At 40.0% G+C, this 14998-nt stretch overlaps 2 protein-coding genes across 2 annotated transcripts; one reads left to right on the top strand and one right to left on the bottom strand.

The window, feature by feature from the left end:
* Positions 1 to 316: 316 nt before the first annotated feature.
* LOC306943272 (uncharacterized protein) lies at positions 317 to 8019 on the bottom strand. The gene is made up of 9 exons (XM_079529507.1): positions 7692 to 8019; positions 7354 to 7483; positions 7099 to 7247; positions 5466 to 5614; positions 5114 to 5270; positions 3442 to 3535; positions 3030 to 3105; positions 2808 to 2878; positions 317 to 2255 (listed from the first exon to the last, which is right to left on the bottom strand). The coding sequence occupies exons 1-9, from the start codon at positions 7780 to 7782 to the stop codon at positions 1283 to 1285; spliced, it is 1890 nt and encodes a 629-aa protein (XP_079385633.1). The 5' UTR covers positions 7783 to 8019; the 3' UTR covers positions 317 to 1282.
* A 2914-nt stretch (positions 8020 to 10933) lies between these two features.
* Positions 10934 to 14941, top strand: mgst3a (microsomal glutathione S-transferase 3a). Its single transcript, XM_079529950.1, has 6 exons — positions 10934 to 11087; positions 11833 to 11959; positions 12333 to 12406; positions 12848 to 12905; positions 13032 to 13104; positions 13271 to 14941. The coding sequence occupies exons 2-6, from the start codon at positions 11843 to 11845 to the stop codon at positions 13426 to 13428; spliced, it is 480 nt and encodes a 159-aa protein (XP_079386076.1). The 5' UTR covers positions 10934 to 11087; positions 11833 to 11842; the 3' UTR covers positions 13429 to 14941.
* The last annotated feature ends 57 nt before the right edge of the window (positions 14942 to 14998 follow it).

Here is a 14998-nt window from a genome sequence, read left to right as displayed (position 1 = left end):
TAACTGTCCCACTGCAACCAGTGTAGGATTCTGTTATGGGATGGGAGGTGTTCAGTCAGTGTAACGTTGTTTTTCATTCCACTACTCGCTGTATGAGTGGGGAATCTATTCCTGGTTCTCTGTGTAGGTGTTGAAGTGCTGATTCAGACACAGTGAGATGGAGGAGGTGGACAGATGTGCCACTGGCAATCCACGAGAGAGAGAGAGAGAGAGAGAGACATTATTGAGATATTATTGGATGGATGCTCATTCACATGAAATGCAGTGAAATGAAGTAATGCTGTAGTACTCCTTGTGTAACAAAAGGCACGGAGGCATTACTAAACCCAATACATTTATTCACATTACATTCAGCATCCCTGCCAGGGGATGGTCTCAAATTCCATCCTCACATCTGTCTTTCAGGTTGGGCATTCAGATAGTTTGCAAGTTCATTCTGACATCTAGTGGTGAAAAGTTGTAACAATGCCCCTGCACCTCTAGCAAATTTGACACAAACACCTTTCGACAGAGTCTTTAGTCTGGGTTAAATGTGTTGTAACTTATAACCAAGGTAAAATAGTGAAAATGTCCACAGTAACATTTTGAGGAAATACATAAAAAAAGAAAAGAACAATAAAAAAAATGCTCCTCTACACTACAGATGCAAATAATAATTGGAATCCATTGTCATCCAACTTTCATTATATTACAAATTTTAAAATGTACAATATCATAATTCAATTCAAAATGTGTTTGGGCAACACATCACACATACTGTAAACCATGTATCAACTGTGTCATGAGTTTAACCACATTAACCCTATGTGGTTAATGTGTGCCCTATTTTGGGCATGCCGTAGGCAACAATTCTCAAAACTAGCCTATGCATGTATATGCTGACATGATGAACGCTGGTGTTCAAGCTCGCTTGCATGTAGATAGATCAGCTACTGGCAGAGAGCCAGGCTTAATAATACGTTTTTAAACAGAATTCACACCCCTGTCCCTATTGCTCAACTCCTCTCTATTACAACACTGCACACACTACAAATTGCAATAGAATGCATTTAGCCCTGATGAAGAGCAATTCAGGTCAAAACATATTGGCGTGGTTCCCTTTTTTAACTTTGAGTGCCTGGATCGCCCATTTTTTATCTGATGTTTTGTCCCATCTGATCCAGGAGCAGGAGCACGTTTTACTAGCAGTATTTTAACTTTTTTGCTTATTGCATATCCGGTCAGGTGAGCACCTGGTTGGCTCGTTCTCGCAAAAGAATGATTGAAATAATTCCCAGTGATGTTAAACGCTTTGATAACAACTGTCAGTAACTATTATTGACTTCCAGTGGGCAGTAGGCAGATCATGGGGCATGTCAAGTTCAGGAAGCCCTTGTCCATGCTGGACGTTGGCAGTAACATTTGGAGGCACTGACCCCAGTGACATATGAGGGTTGAGGGAATGAGGGTCACCGTGGAATGCCTTTGAACCGGGGTCAGCAGCACTACTCTGTCCTCCAAACAACATATCGGGTTGTGTCACGGGATTTGGACAGGCTTGATAGTCCATGTCAACTGGTGGAAAGCTCAGGAGACGGCCACCACACCTCTGAGTCTCTTCACCGTTCATGTCTGTTGTTTTCCCCGGCGGTGTGTGACTTCCACCTCTGACTGCCTCACTGAAGCTCTCGTAGCCAGACTCTGCACTTGGAGAGACATTGGAAGACACAGACGCATCGCTATCACTTGAGCTCGAGGTCAAACTGCCATTTTCTGATATACTCTGATATGAAAGGTCTGTTTGCATGGGAGACGGTAGATCCAGCTCTAAATTGAGGCACTGTTGCCTGTAAATCAGACCAACTAGTGTCTTTGGATCAGGACAGGTGTTGATTGAAATGTCCCCTTCTCTAAGCTGGCAGACGGGACCACAAGATATTTCTGGTTGCATCTGCACCTCATCGCTGCCACAGATCATCTCATCTGGACAGCCGGGAAGGAGAACGGCGTAGGTCTGGTTGTTGTAACTCAATGAGCCAGACGTCGGGCTCAAGCCGTTGAGCGCGTAGTCGGCGGAGAGCAAACCGCTGTCATTGTTTGGTGAAGTCATAGGCAGGGTGAGGTTGGGGAGGGCTTGGCGCAGGGCTGCCTGAACATCGGCAATGATGTTGACATTCTCAGAAAACGTTTTGACATAACTCAAGGACGAATCTGTGGGGGTTCCACAGCTCTCCCGGTTGTACCCATCACTGGTGTCCCTTAACGAGATTCCAGACCTGAATGTAATGAAATGAAACATTAGCCTCATGCATCCCTGTTCTGGGTATGTCATAATACTGTAGGTGAACATTCGCTGAAAATAGCCAATCTTTAAGCCCACAACAAGCAAAATTAGCCGGTTTACAAGCTTGTATAGATCAGCTATTTTTGCTATTTGACATAATGAGGTAATGTATACAGTAAGTGGTTAAGCACATGTCATACATTTGTAGTCACACTTGTACAATTAATACTTAACCTCAGCATCCCTATTCTGTGGGGAATATTAGCCAAAAATATCTGAACTACAAGCTCACTTGGTGAAGAGGGAAAAAAAGCGGTCCAAGTACAGAGCCAACTCAGGTCCAGTTTAGACTAGCATCCGTGCCATTTAAAAAAGTTAAAGTTCTTGAAAATATTTTGAATAATTTTGAATTACGAAAAGGTTTGAGAACTACTGATTTAGAAGCATTTGTAGAATCTGCCTCAGGTCTTAATTAATGGGTTAAGTGGTTACCTTAAAGTACTAACTGGCGGTCTTTTTGATACACCTGCTAAACAGTACTAACCATTCATCTGGATCCTTTACCGGGAAGTCAATATAGACAGAGGACAAGATGGCTTGCGGAGGCTTTAGTAACTGTATTAAGGTGGAGCATAAAAATAAAAATTATTATTATTATTATCATTCACATTTGTATACAATTCAAAGTACTTCACATCATACAATCATATCATGGGTTTTGGTTTTAAAATTAACTCTAATCTAGATTGCAAGCATAAAGACTCACCTTGTACTCTGCTGGACCCATGTTCAACAATTTGGACTGACATTTGGGAATGTTGTCCCAATACTTTCCTTTGAGCCTACAATCAGTAGAACAATACATCCATCACAGAATAAAATGGATAATCACAATTAATCATCAAACAACAATTAATCGTCAAGTAAAATGTCATATGATCGTGACAGCCCTAGCGCAGGTGGTTAGCAGCACGAAAACATGCAACACACACACACACACACACACACACACACACACACACACACACACACACACACACACACACACACACACACACACACACACACACACACATTAGGGTAATACTCCTATAAATGCTGACAGTGTTAAAGTGACAGTGTGTGGATTATGTCTATCTACCCACTGTAAAACAATCACTATTGACAGAATGACTTACCTAGCATAAAAGCCAAAAACCAGGCCGATCACAATAACCACAGCAATGCAAAGGCTGACAACGAGAACCACCAGGCGGTTGTGATATGAAGGAGCTGTAAAATACAGAAGAACACAATGTCAAATCAGGACGACACACAAAAAACAGAGACCCATTTATGGCTCCTCTGGGTTTTGTTTTTTTTATTTGAAAACAGACTACAGACAATGGCAGGGATTTGGCTTAACAAGCCACCAGAGTCAGCTCATTGTACGGTATGTTCTCACTTACTATTGATGATGGGTAAAAATGCAATGTTCTTCATCTATAAAGTCTGTACTGTTGGTGTACAAAATGATTTCCTGGGTTGTCTAAAACTTGAATAATGGATGGCCGAAGAATAGTTCAAGTCAATATATTGAAGTGAAGTGGACCAATTAGAAAATAAATTAATATAAATATACTAATACATTTTTGGAGCGACAGTGTTTTTAGAGTGGCATCCTCCAGGCCAGGGGTGCCAAGTTTTTTTTACTTGAGAACTACTTTCAAAATGACCAGCTCAACAATATCTACCCGCTGAAACAATTGAATGCCACAGACGAAAAACAAGTCCACACTATTGATCCATAATGTATAAATGATAGATAAGGGTTCAGGACAACGAGGCCTTTTCGTGGAGGGGTCAGAATGAAATTTGGACTTTTGACTGTTTTTCGTCTGTGGTACTCAATTATTATCCCATTGCTGAAAATTGTTTAAAAATGTATCTGAGGTGGCTTTGGAATAGCAGCGATGGTATTACATACAGTTCAATGCAAGGAGAGATCAAGTTGTTGCAAATGAATAGTTTTATTGCATAGCATTTGCATTATTGCATTATTGGCATTTGGCATTGCATAACATTTTGGAGATTAGACTCCAATTGCTTTTAATAGGGAGAACCCCCCCATTGGTGTCTATAGACGCTGGTGCTACAGTATATAGACTCTTCCTTCTCAACACTAGATGGATGAGGTGGAGTTGGGGATGGAGGTGGGTTGCTTGTCAAACTGAAAAGAGAATTTTCAGTGATATTTAAAGGCGGAGTCCAATCGCCTGATTGGCTAACATGGTAACCCCCCCCCCCCCCCCCCCCCCACCCCACACACACACACACCCCCTGAGCAAGATGCTGTAACCCAACCTGCTTCTAATGAGCAGGCAGGTGCCATGCAGTGTGTGTGTGTGTGTGTGTGTGTGTGCGTGCGTGCGTGCGTGCGTGCGTGCGTGCGTGCGTGCGTGCGTGCGTGTAAGGGTGTATGTGAGGCATATAACACTGTTAAGAACCTTGATTGGTCCAGATGCTTAGTAACAAGATTCTGCAGCGCTCAGATGCCAAGCAATACTGACATGAAAAACACAACCACACTTAAGTGCGTTTGTGTCTGACTGCTGCTGCTGCATATCAGCAAATTAACAATTTTATTTTAAAGACTTTGTACTGTATGATAAAGTATAAAACAGGGCTATGTAGTCAATTATAAAATTTCAATTGGATTATTTTTACTGCAATTCGTTGATATATAAATAAAAAGCAATACCTAGATGCTTCTCATTCTCAATTATGCGATCAATCGAAAAGTAATCGACTAATCACTACATAAATAACAAATAGTTGTTAGGCCTTCAGACTGCAGTGACAGGTACTTACGAGTTGTGAAGCTCTGTTCATCGCTACTGTCACTGTACCGTCTACTCCACCACAGGTAGCTCTGGACTCTGACCACATAGTCTGTGTTTGGCTCCAGGGTTTTCCCAAGAATTTCCAAAGATGATGTTGAAGACGAGACATTCACGCGTGTAGAGATCTAATACAAACAAAAGGTAGTATCGTAAGGTTGTTTTTTCTCTGTATCCAAAACCAAGAAAGCAGGTCTCTTTGTGATCACTAAGACTATTACAAATATCACAAATTAATATTATATTAAGCAATCGGTAAGAAAGCTGAGTTAATGTTCCCAACCCTTTCTGAATCTGGAAGGTTTGTGTGATGTTGACTATACCTTGTCTCCTTTCTTGCGATAGATCACCAAACTAGTTAAATCATCTTGGATGGCGGAGGAATATTCTTTGTAGTTTTTATTCCATGTGACCTCAATATTCCCAATCTCTGTTTTTCTCACTGAGGTGATAGTTGGGGGTTTGGGCTTTACTGTGGAGAATGGAAACAAGTACAAGATGCAAGTAAGCTGAAATAAAGATGTTTATTTATTTTTTTATTTAATTTCTTTGCTAAATAGTCAATGTATCAATTTCAAATCATTGAATCGTATCATATCGCCATAATGAACCGATATCGTCAACCATGTGTTGTGATATGTATCCTATTGCTGTTAAAATCTTTACACCCCTAATTTGTAGAATTGGCCTCAGGTCTTAGGTTAGGGTTGGGTTAAGCAGGCTTATAACTTAAAGGGATGTGTAAGTGATAGCATACAGATAGCTCTGTATTCCCTTTGCTAAGTGTTTGTTGAGTAATAACAGGGGTCTCCCCATATCGCCAATTCTTTAAACTGGAGATACTGGAGAAAAATACATTTTCAAGTCGGGCTCTGCATGACTGTAGAAAATGAACTGGAACAAGACACTGCATGGTATGCCGCCTTCTGACAATGTGACTACTAGACTATATACAGTTATGAACAGAGCCTATTATGCAATCAGTATAGAGAACTATTTTAATAAGTTCACTACATGAAATGGGAAGTTGTGAAATATTCACGAGTTCGCATGAAATGGGAAGTGATGAAACAAAAAATTAAATGGCAGACAAAATAGGAACTTGAACACTATAGAATACTATAGGACATTATAGGGCCCTATCTTATTTCGAAAAACATTGTAATAGTTCTGTATTTGTAACTGTTTTGTATGTTTTTATTTGTTGTTTGTCTTCTATTGGCTACGGCTGTCAATAAAGTTTGATTGGTTGATTGATTGATTGATTGATTGATTGAGTTCAACTAGCCGATCTACATCGACACGTTGTGAGCTTGTAGATTGGCTATTTTAAAAGGTTTTTCGAAATAGTAAAAAATGGAAAATTAGTTTTACAGTTTTTATGAGGTGACAGTACAACAAGATTTGTTTTAGGCTTTTTGCCTTTATTGATAGTTATTAGCAGAGCCGGACTCGCCGTTGGGCTAATGTGGGCTGCAGCCCCCCCCCAAAAAAAATGGTCGTGGAAGGTTTATCCTTCCAATTAAGGTATTTTAAATCTGAAGTTGATCAATTACCTTTGAGGAGTTCTCTCTCCTGATTGGACGAAATTGTAAATATAAGGCTAATAAGTCTATGGGTGTGACTGTTATCAAGGATGCCTCCCAACCTACCCCTAACAAACTGTTCCACCCCTCCCATTCCAGGAACGGCTTCTTTCCGGTCATTATTCTGTTGAACTCTTTAACCAAGTGATAGTAACACCACATTGAATTATGCAAACTATGAACAAGAATATGTCCCCCACTATGTGTCCTGTCAGTTGGGACTGTGCATGTAAGTAGCCTACCCTACTTGACCACACTGCTTCCACAATCTACATTCCACAGTGACAGTTCTCTTATCATTGTGACTTTAATATCTTCATGTAAATGTAGGGAGGATTTTTGCATATACTGCAAGCGAAGTTCAACTCACAGGTCTGGTTGATGTCCATGACCATGGATGCCAGCTGTTGGTCACCTCTCATGAGCGTTGCATTGTGCGTGTTATAGATGACGAGGATCATTTCGAAAGAGCATTTACATGAACCCTCTTCAGACTGAAAATTGCAATCCGATTTTGAGCTGTGAGTGACACAAGCAGATTAGCAGCATGATTCATTAACATGATTGGGAAATAAATAATGTCACATTTATCCTTGTATAGCCACTAATATGTATTGATACTCACTCTGTGTCGTACATGTCCAGAATGTATTTTGAACAGTTCGGGTGGTCACTTGAAGGTGTAAACTGACAAAACGTCCTGTAATAGTCGTTGTGACAATCGAAATCGAAAGTGACTGTTTCACTTTCCGCTCCTAAATGAAACGAACGTCAATAAGAAAGGATAAACTGACAGCATATAGATTATTCATTAACATGCATCTCATCTCAATGTGTCTACTGACCACCTAGCCCCATATGTGCCCTCTCCCTATACTCATTCTGTATCTCGGAGCTACAGAATGAGCGTAGGGAGAGGGCACATATGGGGCTACTGACCACCACACCACCACCACTGCTTACCAGAAATAGACGTCATGATCCCAAGTTGAATGAACATATAAATATGAAAGATAAATGGTATCCCTCCACGAAGACAGCACAGACGGAACATGTCTGAAACTGTATTGGTTCGTCGACGCGAGAGAGTTTAAAACGAATATGCTATGTTATTTACAGCGCCAATAGACTCACTGTAATGTCTTGAATATATCGGGCTACTGCTGTGTGACATCCCTTCCTCTGAATACAATCCACCGCGGGGTTGTTGTTCCACAAACACAAAGTCCATGAAAGTTTACGGGAAATGAAGCCTACGTGTGTATTGTGCGTGCGTGCGCGAGCGCGCGCGTGTGTGTGCGTGTAGACTATGTTGGTGTGTGTGTGTGTGTGTGTGTGTGTGCGCGCGCGCGCGTGTCAGGGTCAGAGAGAGAGAGAGAGAGAGAGAGAGAGAACAATCTTTGTTCCACTTTTTCTTTGGCAATGTAAACGTATGTTTTCTCATGCCAATAAAGCTCCTTTGAATTGAATTGAATTGAATTGAGAGAGAGAGAGAGAAAAGAGAGAGAGAGAGAGAGAGAGAGAGAGAGAGAGAGAGAGAGAGAGAGAGAGAGATGCAAATCGTTATTGGAAGGTTGGAACTTAGTTGGAAGTGCGTCCCATTTCCTCATAGCAGGGCTGCAGGGCGTGGCGTGCGTAGGCTGCAAACAACAAAAATTACTTATTGAAGATTTTCTAGAGATTAACTGTAGCCTAAAATGTAATTGATCAATGTCCACAGCGATTAAAGCAAATACGTGGATAATTGGATTGTGAATTTGTGAGCAAACTTGCACCAACAAAAATAAGAACGAAAAACAAATGTTGGAGCAGCAACATAAAAGGCAGGACAGTTGAACATACCTCATAATAACACTGGGAATAATGCTGGGAATAAAAATAATAATATCGACCAGTGATGAAAATTAAGGTACCTGTACTTAAAATGAAATAGGAAGTCATAACTGTATAACTTTGCTTTTTGAATGTATTTTGGCTCCACTTCTGTCTAGTCACTGTCTGATAGCTGCAGGTCATTATCAGTTTTAATTGTGATTCCCTTGTAGGGTGCTAGAGGGCACTAGCGACTACAACCAGTATTTAGAGAAATGTTTAACCGTGGAAAAACTAGGAGAGTAAAAAAAGTAAAAAAAGGTTTTCTTTTTTTTGACATGTGTGTGGGGGGGGGGGGGGGGGGGGGGGGACAATATGATCTTATGTGTGGGCCAATAAGGGCTTGTGGGGGGCCAATAAGGGCTTATGTGGGGGACCAATAAGGGCTTGTGTGGGGGGAAAACAAGGGCTTATTTGGGGGGCAAATAAGGCTTGTGGGGGGCAAATAAGGGCTTGTGTGGGGGGGGCAATAAGAGCTTATGTGGGGGCCAAAAAGGGCTTGTGTGGGGGGCCAATAAGGGCTTGTGTGGGGGGCCAATAAGGGCTTGTGTGGGGGGCAATAAGGGCTTGTGTGGGGGGCAAATAAGGGCTTGTGTGGGGGGCAAATAAGGGCTTGTGTGGGGGGCCAATAAGTGCCATTGGCCCTTCAAGACGAACATTTGACAAGTAATGATAAATTCCACTATCATAATGAATTATCTTTTAATCTGTCATCAGTCAGTTTTAGTTTCAGACTAATGAGAAAATATTGCTTATTTTACTGTCCAATGACATGAAATGGCAAGGACTCCACAAAAAGACCACCCCCAAAAATCGGCGAGCGCTACACGCGCCCACACATGTGCCCTTTTCTGGAGTTTGAGCCCCTGCCCTCTCAGTGCTCTCTGCACGGCCCTGTCTCCTAGCTAGTTTTTGGGTCTCGGATTGGATCTGTGACATAATTGTCAGTTTGTTCTATTTTATAGCCTATACCTTGTTTAAGTTGTTTGACTGCAAGATCTTAGCCTTGACCCAGGAGTGTCCTCGATGAGACAAAAACGTGCACTCCTCTTTAAAGTCATGGTAGCTAGTAGGGGTATAACGATAATATCGATAATATCGTTATACCCAGTTACTATATTATAGTAACTGCATTGAAATCGAATTAGTCAAAAAAAGTATATCAAAATGGAAACTCAACATATTGTATTGTTTGTCTTTGTATGTATCTATCCATGTGCGCGTGCGCGTGATTGCACGTGCAATGCATGTGGTAAAAAAAATCACCATTACACCACTGAATATACAGTAATGTCTATGTATTTGCCAGATAATCACTGTTTCACTATATCCATAATTTAAATTTAATTAATTTGAATCGTAATTAACCAATATCGTCCATGTATCGTATCGTCAACCATGTATCGTGATATGTATCACTGTTAAAATGTATGGTTACACCCCTAGTAGCTACTAGCTAGCTATACATTTTTATTTCAGTACCATGGACAGCTCAGCGTCGGGCCCATGGGGGCACTGGGGAACTGGCCTATATCTGTCTGTATCCATTTTAAGTCCATATATGGAGATATCTGTATCTGACTGTCTGCGGTCTGCCTAAGTCCATGTTATACCCATATAGATCCATGTTGTCATACATGCCCATGGGCACCACCATATGGGCATTTCGGTTGGATAAGCGATTTTGGACAGAATATGGACAGAATATTCCATTTCTTCAGGCAGAATGAAAAATCTGGGGAGGGGTTTACCCAGGCTACTGTTTTATAGGCCTACTACAAATAGCCTAATACAAATAGCCTACTACAAATAATAGCCTACTATTAACATTGAGTGACTGCAGTTTCTTCCTGTGGTGAAATGTCCCTTTAAAGACCAGAGCTAACCTTTTGTCTAGGTGGATTTTTGCGAAACACATTTTTGGAACAAAATGCCTCATCATCAATCATCCAATTGCCATCCAAGGCGTAAGAAGAAATTGCACTCTTTTCACATTGGCCTATTATAGCGCCACCAGGAGGCCACAACCTGACCTGCCCTGGTGGAGACATGTGCCCCGAGGGACACTTTATCTAGTTCATTCATCTTTATAATTTGTTTATGCAAAAGCCCACTTGATCTAGACACTTTCAGTATGAGATAGGTATTTAGACCGTACTGGCTTTTGGGGTTTTAAGTGGTTAAAACTGTTAATAAAATGTTCAATCAATCAAGCAATCATATCCTGTCTGGAGCCCGTCTACTGTATCCGCTAATTTCAACACACACATGCATACTTGCGACGACAGTTTCCGTATCACGTCATCGTAGAGTAACAACCAGGCTTTCCACCTCGAGTAACATACAGCCCACATTGACCACGCCCCCTGAGACTGTTTATATACTAAAAAATTAAACATACATGTCGCATGTCAGTTAGGAGCTCGGTCAGTAAAGGACAGTGGAAACAAGTCGAATACTTTCGTTTAGCATTGTTCACTGAAACAGGTAAGTCTCATATTTGCAATAAAATATATATTGCTTGCATTTCTCCGCAAATGCACCATGGGCTAGCTGCATATGTAGCAATTTCCTGGTATAGTCTTAAATTCTAACCGTACGTTGTGTGATCGTGACCATGCAATTCATTGTGTTATGTAACTATGTTAACTGTAATATGAATATGTTCTTCTAGCCTTTTAATAAATAAAGACGATCATGGATGTATATATATATATTTCTTATCGATTTTGACATTTTCATATAGCTAGAAAGTAAAAGTCAGACTCGATAAACTATATGATAGTTTTGATCCAAGGCTATTGTTCTGCCTGAGTCAGTCTTCCAAAATCTACGCTTTTTTAAATTTCAAGGACGCACAGCAGTATTGAGGTGCTGCTGCTGACCTTGGTAAATATAAATAAGTGAAGTCTAAAAGTGGAGAAAAAGGCTGCACAGTGCACACTCATCATAGCCATGATGCAGATTAATTTATTAAATTAATACTAACATTTCGACCTGGAAAGTTCTTAAGGGATTTAGATGGTTGAAAAACAATTTTGCCATTTTTATTATTATTATTACAATTATTATTATTATTATTATTATTATTATTATTATTATTATTATTATTATTACTAAGAATATAATATTTCAATTATTTTGAAGTGTATCATTTAGAAAAATAAAGTGTATCGCCATGTTCACCACGTGAAACTACAGTGTGAGTTGTGCCTGCCATGTTCTTTTTCAGGTGTGTCAGGATGGTGGTGCTCTCTAAGGAGTATGGATTTGTGGTGATAACGGGCGTGGCCAGTATAGTCATGGTTGGACACTTGGCAATGAAAGTCGGAAAGGCCCGCAAGAAGTACAAAGTCCATGTGAGTCAAGTCAAGTGATTTGGGGTTGGACTTGGACCGTAAGAATGGAATGAATTAGTCATCATCATCTCTCTCTCAGGCCGTGTAACTCAAACAGTTTATATAGCCTAAGCTCTGCACTGACACAAGCTAAAGCTTTGGTTTATGCTGCCCTTTTATAAAGACAATGCAACTGTCCTAAACCTCACATGATGTTGCTCGGATATAGTAACTTGGTCCCAAACGGTCTGCTTACCCTTAAAAAAGTTGTTTAGCAAAAATATATAATCTACAGACGAAAAATTGAATAGAATAAAAAACAGACACCCATATAACATTTGAATACGGTAAACTAATCTACAGCCTTTTGTCGTTATTGTTCTTCGTATGACAGCTGCCTCAGATGTACAGCGATGACCCAGACACAGGAAATATCTTTAACTGCATCCAGCGCGCACACCAAAACACGTAAGTAACTGAAACAACTCTTTTTGACCAAAGTGATTCACAAGAGTCATAAATACAAAAATCATAGACATAAACAAGTCCAACAATAGACATGAAGCTTAAATGCACAAACAACCAGCAGTAAAATTAATAAAAGCAAACGATAATACAAATCAGCCAAACTAGTGGGATTAAAATGGTAGTAGGGCATTGAGCCTGGACTTAACCACCATCAACCATAGCATTCCTATTCGGTGGAACATTGATGTTATATGTGGGACTTAGCTCTAAACTAATTAAGTATTAGTTTAGTTCACTAAAAGTATAAATGTTTAAAGGATTCAATGGAGGTGCAAATATATAGGGAGGGGAATGCGGTTCCACAGTCTGTATAGGGCCTGCGACAGATGTATTGTATGCTAGTGGTGCAAAGTTCAAAATGTATCTCTTCTCTTGATCTAGGCTGGAGATATACCCCGCCTTCCTTTTCTGTCTGGCTGTGGGTGGCCTGAATTGCCCTGTGAGTTCAGTTCAGTCCTTGCATTTCATTTCATTTCAAATACTTGTAAAGTGAAAGAATGTATCAGTGACATTAGAAAGTGCTTTATTTTGACATGTTATTGTGGCATTTGTGTGTTTGTAACAGCGTTTTGCTAGTGGTCTCGGGGTTGTATGGATTGTATCAAGAGAGGTCTATGCACATGGATATTCCACAGGAGGTATAAGACATTTTATTTTTTCCGTGGTGCTTCACAAACTGTACCAGGCACTATTGAGATACATTTAAAACTTTTGAAAATGTGTATGCTTTCAGAGCAAATTTAGCGACTGTCCTTATTTGTGTGGAAGACGAAATTATGATGTTTTTTTACCTGTCCCAATCAGATCCCAAGAAAAGGATGCGGGGGGCGTTTGGAAACATTGCCATGCTTGGATTGATGCTGACCACCCTCAATTTTGGCCGTCACCTGCTGGGATGGTGCCCACGTCCGTTTAGCAGGTTTTCTGCTAAACTGCCACTTCCTGTAGTACCTGGCCTGTGAGGGTCTCCAAAATCGTTTTGTAATATGGACACCTTATGTTGTCTCTCTCATTCTCTTTGCTGTCCATCGCTTACATCTTTTCTGGGGCAGGGGTTGGAGTCGTCTCGTTGAATTTACATTACCCAGAAGCTCTTTGTTGAGTCCAAAATATCTCTTAATTCAACCATCTTCTCCTGGCAAGGCTGGCTTGCACATGTTTCCATCATACCACTGACTGTACCAAAATGGTAGGTTTGGACTATCCACAGGTTGCAGAATAATCTTTTTAAAAGGTGTCACAAGGTGACAAAAGACACACGCATTCTGTCCTGCTGGGCTGGGTGCTGAATTTTATTGTTATTTCATTCAGAATTATTGTTTGATGTTGAGAGCATGTTTTTGTAAGAGTTGCTTTAAATGAAGGAACTGCAGATAAGAGAAAGCACTTGGGGTGTAAGGAAATGAATGCACTACTTTAGGGTTAGGGTTTAGTAGAATCTTCATGTGTATATTGTTAATATTTATGATGATATACTGCTATGGAGAAATGTGCACTCAACTATGACACATTCCAGCCAAGTTACTCCAGTCCACAGAGTAAAATGATACAGCAGAGTATTAAAGTCTATTTCTTCTAAATAATATGGGGTTGTGATTATTATTATTTTTTAACATTTTCTTTAGCAAACAGCTCCACCTACACATGACGTATGTAATGTGTAGGTGGAGCTGTTTGCTTTGTTTATGGTATTTGTAACGGGTGTGGTTTACTCATTAGCCTCTATCAACTGCACTATTGATTTATAAGCCTGTTGACTCATGATGACTCAAATGTACTAATGCCATGTCACCTAAGCAAACACTATTAAGGCGGCTGGTATGAAGTTCCCTCTGTATGACCACAAACCGTAGGGTTTTCATAATCTTTCAAAATGTTTTATTATAGAAAAAAGAACAGGTCCATAAAACATTCACTTCAGTCCACTTTTCAAGTCCATATCATAAATCACTGTTGGCACTTGACTGAAGGTAAAACTGACAGTAACACCAGGTAAAACCTGCAGTAGAATAGAGCTTCCAGCACATCTGCAGAAGGCAAAATACTCTAGGTTAACAATCTTATTGTGATCACACTATACTTGAAAGTACCCTGATGCTGTTTGTAGTTTATGAACATGAACTAAGTATATTATTTAAAAAAAAATCAACGTCACTTTTGTTTTTACATTTACGAATAAGCAGATATATCTAATTGACATTTTTAGCATAGCTATATTAGCATCTACATTCCACTCAATTATAACATCCAAATGAATAAGTAGATCTTAAAATGTATATCAGCCACCATGAAGGATCATTTACAAAACATATATTACTCTGGATCAAGAGAGCCATGTTTGTGTTTCATATATCCATGGAAGTTTATATTTAGTGTTAGTAACAGTGCTTAAAAATGACCTAATTGAATGATCTCATGTACATGATCTGTATTCTCTTCATGCATATGGCTTTTGAATAAATAACTTGCATTCCTTATTGTCAGATAAATACAATTTTCAACTAACAAAACAAAAGGCTTCCTTTAGTGATT

This window comes from Electrona antarctica (assembly GCF_951216825.1).
Source record: "Electrona antarctica genome assembly, chromosome: 19".
NCBI lineage: Eukaryota > Metazoa > Chordata > Actinopteri > Myctophiformes > Myctophidae > Electrona > Electrona antarctica.
This window is presented reverse-complemented; position numbering and strand designations above follow the sequence as displayed.

Coding starts and splice junctions, on each gene's coding strand:
- LOC306943272 (XM_079529507.1), bottom strand. CDS start 7,782: ATGTTCCGTCTGTGCTGTCTTCGTGGAGGGATACCATTTATCTTTCAT. Junction 5,615..7,098: donor CATGGACATCAACCAGACCT/GTGAGTTGAACT, acceptor CATTCTCCACAG/TAAAGCCCAAACCCCCAACT. Junction 2,879..3,029: donor TGGGTCCAGCAGAGTACAAG/GTGAGTCTTTAT, acceptor ACCTTAATACAG/TTACTAAAGCCTCCGCAAGC.
- mgst3a (XM_079529950.1), top strand. CDS start 11,843: ATGGTGGTGCTCTCTAAGGAGTATGGATTTGTGGTGATAACGGGCGTG. Junction 11,960..12,332: donor GCAAGAAGTACAAAGTCCAT/GTGAGTCAAGTC, acceptor TTCGTATGACAG/CTGCCTCAGATGTACAGCGA. Junction 12,906..13,031: donor TGGGTGGCCTGAATTGCCCT/GTGAGTTCAGTT, acceptor TGTTTGTAACAG/CGTTTTGCTAGTGGTCTCGG.